The 10,897-nt window shown below is 30.4% G+C and overlaps 1 protein-coding gene across 1 annotated transcript; it reads right to left on the reverse strand.

Moving 5' to 3' along the window:
• Positions 1 to 1,742: 1,742 nt before the first annotated feature.
• Positions 1,743 to 3,300, reverse strand: LOC131600374 (transcription factor SPEECHLESS-like). The gene is made up of 3 exons (XM_058872543.1): positions 2,794 to 3,300; positions 2,157 to 2,648; positions 1,743 to 2,036 (listed from the first exon to the last, which is right to left on the reverse strand). The coding sequence occupies exons 1-3, from the start codon at positions 3,166 to 3,168 to the stop codon at positions 1,971 to 1,973; spliced, it is 933 nt and encodes a 310-aa protein (XP_058728526.1). The 5' UTR covers positions 3,169 to 3,300; the 3' UTR covers positions 1,743 to 1,970.
• Positions 3,301 to 10,897: the final 7,597 nt, after the last annotated feature.

A 10,897-nucleotide genomic window follows, 5' to 3' on the forward strand; every position in this document is an offset into this window, starting at 1 on the left:
CAGCATAGCTCTTGATGCCATTCAAGACGCGAATGACCAATCTAGATCCAGTCCAAGATGGCAGTCCAGATACTCTTCATAGTGTTGCATCCATTTAACAGATGGTCAATGGATTCAATATGATTGCAGAAGCAGCAATTATTTACACTGATAAATCCAAGTTTCACAAACCTTTCCCTCGTGGCCAATCGTCTATGACAAGCAAGCCAGAAGCAGAAAAGGGCACGAGGCCAATTACTAGTATTAATAAGAGATATAATTAAAAAACAATAAATATATCTAAATGTTTTAAAAAGTTAACAAAATTTTTAAAAGAGTGATATTAGAATTACGGATAAGGGTTGTATGAGTAAAATAGACGGGTGTAAATAGAAATTGTAGTGTGACTTTATTTATCCACCAATTTCACATGTTTTTTTTATTTAATACTCAAGGGCCAATTTTCACAAGAGTAAATTGGTCCGCATGTTTAAGAACAATGAGAATGTCTCATCACACCCTTTTAATTTGACTTGACATTCCCCAATTTTTTTTAATATAAAAACTATTTTTTACATTTATTTTTATTAACAATCTCGTACTAAAAAACTCGATATGAAATCAAATAATTTGACCGGAAATAAAAAATTCCAATATGTATTTTATCTTTTTTTTTTTTAAAGCTTCAGAATCAGAGATTACCAAATTTTTCATATAATCCTGAAAATTTTGGTAGTATTAATTTAACTTATATTTTCAAAAAATTCCATAAGCTGTAGTAATTATTGAATTTTTCAAAAATTTGGTATATCACATTTGACAAGCCAATAAAAAAACGAAGTTAATACTATCTTAATTTTTCAATAAATTTGAATGTTTGGTAGTTTTCTAAATATTTGGAAAAAAAAACTAAGATTGCCTGTGGAGAGCCAACAATGGGCTGGAAGGCACCTGGGATCCCCTAGTTACCCTATTTTATAAGAGGTTCAATTCTTGAAAGCATTGGTATGTTAACTTCATGGTAGAGTGATCCTCCTTAATTATGTTCTAAATATCACTAAAAGTGTGGAAGAAATTGATCAAGATCCAAGGAGGTTTTTATGAAGTGGTGCGAAGGAAGATTCTAAGATCTCTTGGGTGTAGCGGTAGAATGTGTGTAAATTTAAGAATATAGGGGGTTTGGGTGTTAGAGACTTCTGAATAGTTAATTTGGCTTTTTCTAGCCAAATGGAGATGGAGGACGTTGATCTCGGGTGCCTCCGGTATTTGGTGTGACATTTTAAAATATAGAGATGAGGTTGAGTCTTTTTGAAGTTAAGCCACCACATACAACAATCAAAAGAACTAATAAGAAATTAGTTGCTTGTTACTACGACCCTTTCTTAATTTTTGAAAAATGAGAAATGTGGCCTATAAATTGCAACTACCCGAATAATAAAAAATTAACCTTGCGTTTTATGTCTCTTTGTTTAAGAAGGTTGTTGGTGACTATCAAATTCAAAAAGAATTTCCTAAGGAGCTAGAAGTACATACAACAAAGGAGATGTGTATCCACAAAAAGTGCTTGGCAGTAGACTTGTGCAATTGAATGAATTGAAGGAACATACAATATTTTTCCATAAGAACGCCAAGGCGTACAAAGAAAGAACCAAAACTTGACATGACAAGAGAACAAAAAAAATGATGAATGTTAGGATAAAACATCACAAGCTTGATAAAACAAGCATACACAACACAAGTCATTAGTTCTAAAAATGGTCAGTTACAACAAAATCACACAACAAAATGCCAAACTAAGGCACATCATGATCAATTACACTAGCAGTACCAAGTAATGAGTACTGACTAAAGTCAATAAATAGAAAAAACACAATAAATTAAAAATGCTATTGCTCCTCTGTCTTTCAGAAAGGTACAAAAACAGTGACAAATAAAAAGAAAATGAAAATTCCTGATTCTTGGTCTTGTCTTTAGATGTTAATAACCTTTCCTTAACAAAATGTCTGTTGGATATGTTGAGCTAGTTCTTCAGCACTGAGTTGGCATTCAATTCCAATCTATACAAAGAGAAAATTATAAGAAAACATAATTATTAATTCATTCACCGAAATCGAACATGTAAACAATATTAGCAATACTAACACTATTTTAAGATTTAGAATTTAAGATTAAGTTACCTTAATAGTGAACGAGTTTAACATGGTTTCATCAGCGGTACTAACACTAACATGAACAATTTCAAGTGCTAGATCTTCAAGGACAGACATTATTCTGAAAACCTGCCCCGGAATTCGGGATGAAACAGTTTTCAAAAGCAAATGTGAGCCACAGAACTTAACCTCAACATCAGCAACAGATGAAGTTGAATTCGCGACAAGCTCGTTGATATTGTCGTTGATGGAAGAAACCGAAGAAGTAGGAGAAGGTTCGGATGAAAGATGATTACCAATTGATTGCAACCATTGTTGTGAATGTGGAGTTGTTGGACTAATTGGTAAGACTAGTCTAGGACTTATTAGTGGTGAAGGCCTTGGACTTGAAACTAATAGTCTTGGACTTAGTACTTCATTGTAAACTTTTCTTTGTTTCTTGGATTCTAGGCATTGGAGTAGTTGATGTAACTCGTTGATGTAATCGATTACACCTTCAACTATTGATGCTTGGTCTCCCTGAACGATAAACAAGAGTAATTAATTACACTATATTATTATACATAAGTCTTTGGACTCTCTGTAAAAGATTCACTGTCTTCTCTGGTGCTAACAAACCAAAAGTATCGGAGAGACAGATGATAGAAAGTTAAAATGGACTTACGCGTTTGACATAAAAGCAAGGCATGAGTGACTTCAAGATGGATAACTGCTCATTCATTTGCTTTCTCCGATTTCGTTCGACAGTGATATGCGACATTCGATGTTGTCCATCGCTGTTTGGTTCCTCGATAACTGAACTCGGAGCAATCTTCTGTCTCTTGGTTTTCTGTGATGTTTCAGCAGGCTCAGTTTCAGAATCTTGTGGAGTAGTAAAAGAAGTTTTTGAGTTTTGGTGATTGGTAATGATGGGAAAATGATTGAAGTTTTCTAGGTTTTCTAAAATGGAAAAGAGATCTTCTCCTGCAAACTGTGTTTCATTGAAAATATCAGATAATAATGAGGTGGTATCATCTATTGTGAGATTTTGAGTTTCCATTATGTAAAAGGAAAATGAACAATAATGAAGGATTTATTGTGATTCAGTCATTCAGTGATGTACTGCACTGAAAAAAATGGTTTTGTAAATGCAGAAGGAGGCAGAGCAGAAAGAAAGGCAGAGTGACAGATACCAAAACGGTTTTCAAAACTTCAAATTTAGAGAAACATGTTTTGAGTGTGAGAGAGAGAAAAAAAAAAAAGGAAAATATTAACGGTATTATGTAGTGATAGTAATGCTATTGCTAGGAAATTTATATGAATGCACATATTTAGATGAGTTAGTTTTTATTTTATCAGCAAATGTTAAGTGTTTTCTCATTTCTTAGATTATGTTTACAAGTTTGGAGAGTAGGGGAGGGAAAGGCTTTCGAAAACGAAATTTTAAAAAATTATAGAAAAATATTTGATATTTTTTAAAAAATAATTTTGTTTAGAATGATAAAAGAGTAATTATTATTACTAAATTTTTAATTTTCAGAATAGTAAAACAACTAAAAAATATTTAAAAAATTTATTTAAGTCCTACAAAATCATCATTGAATACAAATTTCAAGTTACTCATTTTATAGGATTTTATGTAAGCCCTACAAAATTGTTTAAATAGTTGATAAAATAGCTTATAGTGAATAACTATTAAAGTTATTAATAATTATTTATAACTAATGATTACATTTGTAGTATTCATTAAAAAGAGATTTTTTTTAGATGGTTATCTATTTTGAAATTTTAAAAAATTAAAAATTGTTTATACTTTTAATTTTTTAAAACAAAATCAAATTTAAATTTAAATATAAAATATTCAAAGATTTTAAACAATTACATACATAAACATAAATATTAATGATAAAACCCGTATTTTCAACCAAATAATTTATACCATTAAATTAGTTAAATATTATAAATATACAATTTAGTGATCAGAGGTGGTAAGCGATGGTTTGTGATTAGGGGTGGGAATAGGCTGGGCCGAGCTAGGCTTTGCCAAGCCTGAGCCTGGCCTGCTAAAAAATTCAAAGCCTAAGTCTGACCTGTAGCCTATCGTAGGCGTATTTTTTTGGCCTGAGTCTGGCCTTTTAGAAGGCCTGATTGGCCTGTTAGCCTACTTAAAAGCCTATTTCATTTGGACATTTGTAAATAAGTCATTCAACTCGACTTTATATAGACTAACAAATTAAAAGATCAGTCAGATTAAATGTTTGTTTGCATTGACTTATTTGAGTTTACGTAGTAGTATAAATTTTGTGATACTGTTTGTTTGAAAAAACTTATGGAAGTAACTTATGACATTGTTCACAAGATTTTTTTTCATCTTATTTTCATAATTTCTTTAAGATAACTAATATTTATTTTTATATTTTAATTCAAAATACAAAATACAATATAATATTAATAAAATTATTCAAATTTATTTAAATAGACCGGACTCATAGACTTAAAAGGCTTTTTATATGGCCTGTGGCCTAGCCTTTTTAGCTAAATAGGCTTATAAAAAAGCCTAGGCCTTTTCTATTTATGTAAAAAGCCTGTTAGTCGGTCTGGCCTATTCCCACCCCTATTTGTGACGATTCACGATGGTTGACAATATTATATGGTGTTTGATAGTGGTTAAAGTGGTTGACAATATTATTATATTTTATTTGTATTTTGTAAAATATTAATATAAATAAAGTTTAGTTATCTTGAAAAATTTGTTGAAAAAAATCTTATGAACAATGTCAAAAGTTGTTTTTATATGTTCTCTCAAACAAATAGTATTATAAAATTTATGTTAATACATAAACTTAAAAAAGTCAATGTAAATAAGCATTTAACCTTGTTGATCATTTAATTTGTTAGTTTATTTAAACATTATTTAAATTGCTTATTTACAATGTTTAAATAATAAAGACTTTTACGTAAAGGTTAATACATCAATCAAGTCTTCTAAAAAGTTAGACTCATGTGTAAAAATAAGTCTATGATAAGTCACTGGTCAGACTTAGGCTTTAAATTCTATACAAGTCAAGCTCAGACTTAGTAAAGTAAAGTGTAACTCAGCTCAACCTATTCTCACCTCTAATGATGGTCAACTGTAATCGAATTTAGTTGATGATCATAATAGTGATTGGAGTATTAGTTACGGATCATAATGGGAGTGGATTCTCTCTCTGTCTCTCTCTCTCTCTCTCTCTCTCTCTCTCTCTCTCATATTTCTAGTGTAATTATAATCTTTAAAGAGGTTGATAAAATATATAAATATTGAATGTATTAGTTTTTAATGGTTGAGATTAAAATTGGATGAAAAACAAGTGAAAGGTACAATGGAAAGAATGCATTCCCTTGATTAATAAAATTTATACAAAAATAGAAGGCAAACGGGCAACAAGTTGCGCCGTTACTCCTTTTTGGATAGTAAAATCAATTATCTTAAAAACTACATTCATAGACCTAGGAGATACACGATTGCTCTTCCTAAGCCTTTGAACTCTCTGTAAAGGATCAACTGCTTCTGGTGCTAGGGAATCCAAAGTGTCAAAGGCAAACAATATAAATACATGTTGATTGTCAGGACACGCTTTCTCATGTTTGACCACTTTACTCGAAGCAACTTTGAGAGTTGCATGTTCCTCAATAAAACCACCAGCCCTCAATCCCACTACAAATAATACATTTCATGACAAATCTTTCACCTCACCCAACAAAAAATCGAGGTATAATGTCATGGCGCGCCATGTCTATTTTTTAAAAAAACCAAAAAAACACTTATTCCATCGAATTTTAATATAACCGAGGAGGAAAACTATTCAGGACGTGCTTCGAATCCCAGCTATTGCAGTTATGTTTTTATTTATTTATAAGTGTAAACTAAATAATCTCTTCGATTTCTGTAATGATCGAGGAATAGAATATTAAAATTTTACTATAAAAGCACTCTTTAAACATATTTTACCCTAATCCTAACTTATGTAGCCGCCTTAAACTCGTATGCATAATTCTTTGGGAAGGATTGCAAGACAAGAAAATACTTTTCCCCTCAATTTTTTAACAAAATCAAGTGGTCTTGTTACACAGATACAACAACGAATCTTTAACCTACTTTTATGAAGAAACCATGTTCAGGATATTGCCAAGACATCTACCCACAACAAACTATTACATCCACCACTATATATTTTTTTCTCTTGTGAAAATATTTGCTCAAGATAATGAAATCTTTGGTTCAAGTTAAAGAAAGTTAGAAAAGTTCTCTATGATGGATTGCAAGTGCAGAAAATCATTCTTGCTTCAAGTTAAATAAAGAAGAGAGTTCACCCTTTGAGAAGATTAGATGTATATGCAACAAAATTTGAATTAGTTGTTCTCCAAGAATAACAGCAGCGATGATGAATATGGATTTGTTGTAATCAATGCATTTTAATATTCTGTGTAAACAGTGTAATGTTTAAAAAAGCGAATTCACCTCGATTTTCTACTGAAATCGCAGGGTAAACATCTTTTACTTCGGTTCTTGTCGAAACCGAGGGGATAATTTAGCGTGATTATTGAGGATTTTGATCACCATCCTTAAACAAATCTTCGTCGTCCATTTGATGAGTATCAACGCTCAAGACACTGTCATTAGTGATTCGCATGAAACATAAAGAACGTTCATTATAAAAGTATGTTGAATATAAAAAATTGATAATGAAACATTATTGAAACTATCTACATCTACCACTTAAAGATTTGCAAGGGCATTTGCCATGAAAAGTTCTCTATGATGGATTGAAAGAGCAGAAAAATATTGGGGTTTAAGGTTTGAATTCTTAAATATATATTTGAGTAGAAAATCATTTATTTATCTAATCCATTTTTTGTTTTATATCAGAAACAAATACATACAAAAGTCATAAAGAATATTTGGCACCCAACATTTAATCTACCCCAAATTTCAATGAATCGAAGATCTAAAATCGCTTCTTCAAGATTTTTTTTTAATATTATGTGTAAACAATGTAATATTCTTGATAAACGATGTAGTTTGTAAACAAATTAATTTATTAATATTCTGTGTAAACAATGTAACGAGTTTTCCTATAAAAAAATCTACCTTACTTCTCGGATTTAATGATAAACTAAGAGGTATGATGTGCTAGTTTTGAGAATAATAAAAATGTTGATGTTGGGGTTTGAACCCATATGCAGATAACTTAACTCCTCCATTTTTTATTAACCGAGAGGTAAAGTGGCAGCTTTTTATGACGCCCTTCGTTACCTCGTTGTTGTAGCCGACGTTAAATGCATTTTGCGTCCGAGGTGAAATGTGTTTTTTGTAGTAGTGAGCGGAGAAACTTCAGTCAAGTCCACAAAAGCATGTTTCTCTCCTACCCATTCGTACACCAGAATATGTGTTGGCCTAAATGTAGATCTCCTATTAAGTGGGTCAGTCAAAAAATTCACAAGTGTATCTTTCTTTACAAATACTCCGACACGTCGAAATATATCAAACATGATCTCCATAACAAGGTCATGTTAAGATTTGAATCCTGGAAGCTCCTTATAAAAAATCGTGTGTTTTCCAAATGTATCCAAACACGCCTTACGGCAGACAAGGCAAACCTCATTAATATGAAATAAAAGAATCATAAGGCAGTATATTAGGATAGTACGATACCCTGCCGATGATATATGTTGGCATAACCCAGTAATAAGAATATCAAGGAGAAAGTCATGAGTATGTGCGACTTGTAAACAATCAAAAAATGCCTTCTGCCTTGTGGTCCTTAACAATTTTACTAAAAATGGCACTCACCAAAATATGTTGTGCTTTAGGAGGAACGATGTTCTTGCTAGTAAAATTGCTAAGGTCATGTGGAATAGCAACACTATGACCATCCAAAGCTCTGTCGAAATCCGAGCCCATACCATACACCTCATTATCTCCTAATATATGATCATGTAACACTCAAGATTGAGCTCTGGAACCCAGAAAAGCGTATGAGACAACCTTTATTGTCGAGTACAAACTCAGACTCTCTACTCTAATGTGCAAAGAAGACACCCTCCACCAACCACAAATGTCTTCAACTATCTTTTACAACTCTTTATCAAACCAGATAAATGATTCCTTCGTATATGAGTAACATAATTTTAATGTATTTTTATGTGATTTAAAAAAAAAAAAAAAAGATGGATGTGGTAGGTAAACTCGTAAATGTTAGTTGAATTAAAATATATATAAATGATTGGTTCATGGTTTGATCTTTAACAATTACATTTACTTATGAGGTTTACTATATTTACACTAAAATCTAACACCTATATGTACACCGTATGAAATAAATCATGGCCTCATGTGATTGTTTGTGTCGGACTTAATAAAAAATAATGATTAAACAATTTTAAAAAAGCCAAAACTGTATCATTATACGATATAAGTGTCATATTAAGTGTATAAATAACATTTCTCTTTATTTATACTTATGCATTAATATAAAAAAATTATTTATATTTATAAATCGACAATTTATTAATAATAATAATAATAATAATAATAATAATAATAATAATAATAATAATAATAATAATAATAATAATAATAATAATAATAATAATAATAATAAAAAATAATAATATAAAAGAGATAGTAATATTTTTTACGCCTTAAAGGTACTAAACGTGATCCGACTACTCGTTAGACAACTGCTTTGATGAGAGTTTGGTTATCTGTTCATCATTACAAAGGACCTTAAGTGGAAGTACTAAAATTATGGATTCCCAATGAGAGTATGCTTTTGTTATTTAGTAGCAGCAAAATTGTACAAACTGGTTCATCATCATTCCTCACTCCACGTTAAAATTTCCATTCATAAATACCTCTGCCATCTTTCATTAATGTACTCACAGAGAAATACTGTTATAACTTTTTTGAATTTTTTCTGTTGTTGAATAGTGTTTTTTTGTTGTTTTAAATAACTCTGTTCACATTAGTTGTTGATTTTACTAGTCTTTAGCTATGAAATACATATTCTAACCCGGACACGGGAACTTACGACAAGACACGGATACTTCAACACTCATAATATCAAAAATAGGATATCGACAACCCTATATATATATATATATATATATATATATATATATATATATATATATATATATATATATATATAAAAGATAATATTTAAACTTCATTTATTCAGATAACATTGTTTCAATACATGTTTAATTATTTTAGATGTGTGTGAGATTTGTCTAAAAATATATAAATGTGTGTTGAAGTAAAAAATAATAATTTTTGTTTGAAATATTTGTCTTAGTTGTCTGACATATGACATATGTGATATGACTCTCATATGAATGTCGGATACTGATTAAAAGAGTGTCGAAACAAAGAAAAAAACTATTTTTTAGAGGACACTTGTCTGACATTTTCGACATTTGTTTGACTCTTCCGACACGTGTCGTACGGGTGTCATATAAGTGTCGGACACCAACGTATGACAGACACCGCGACATGCCTACTCTTAAAAGTGTATGTGCTTCATAGGTCTTTTAAGTGTTTGTTCTTCATTATTATTTGATTTTAATTCTTTTAAAATTAAATTCTACTAGACCAATTGTTAAAAAATATTATAAAATTAACTAATTGTTTTATTTACAAAAATATATATAGAACAAAAGAATATTTGGATATGTTTTATAAGCTTAATGCAATTAAAGAAAATTTGGATATGTTTTATAAGCTTAATGCAATTAATCCATATAGTTTGTAGTGGAAAGAGAGCATTAATTTGAAAGGCCACATTCCAACCACAATTTATTTCATACTTTTTTAAAAGCTATCTCAAATATAAAAATTGTACCATTAACTTCTCATAAAAATAATTTTAAGTATCCAGATGAGTAGTGAAACATCCCTATGTTGTGTCACAATCTTTGAAAAAAACATCACCATAAACTGATAAGCCAGGACAACTTTTAGCATAAACATTTAATAATATGAATAGGAAGGGGATACCTGGATAATCTTTTGTAGCTAGGTTGATGATATCTAACAAGGACAACTTAAAAGATCTTTATGCGTAAGCACTGTCCAAGAGAGAGCACATATATTTTAAATTAATTTTTAAATTATGATGAACATGTTTGATGGTGACCATCAATGTGTTGCATCAACCACAATAGAAATCAAAATTAGATTTGTCATTAAAGATATGGTCATTTAAACTTTAGAAGTAAGTTTAATGCCCGTGAAAAAAAATGGTGTATGAACTCCCTCCAATCAAAATGTCAAAATAATTATTGAAGAGTGATGTGGATCATTTAAAGTAAAACCAATGGGAGGTAAGTGCCATTTTATAACCATTATAAATGAATTCATTAGGTATTCGTGAACTTAAATGATGAGAAGAAAAGTGAAGTATTCACCCCAATTCAATAAGTTTAAGTTATTAATTGAAAAACATGTTGAATGTGGTGACTCTTTCTTATAAATACAATATTTCACACATTCATAGACGATGCGGGACTTCACCACTCATTCTTCCACTCAACATTTCTATCACATGTATAAGTCTTCCACTTGATACAAAAACTCAATATTAATCATCATTATAGGAGTACATAGACTCAATCCTAAATTAAAACCAAATTTTGAAGGTTTGATTCATAACAATAACATGGTATACGAAATTAGTTTTGATCCTCCTTAAACTATAGATCGCTTTCACTATTGAGTTCCTGAAGGTTTTAGAATATGATTGTTT

Source organism: Vicia villosa, linkage group LG4 (assembly GCF_029867415.1).
Source record: "Vicia villosa cultivar HV-30 ecotype Madison, WI linkage group LG4, Vvil1.0, whole genome shotgun sequence".
In the NCBI taxonomy this organism is placed as follows: Eukaryota; Viridiplantae; Streptophyta; class Magnoliopsida; order Fabales; family Fabaceae; genus Vicia; species Vicia villosa.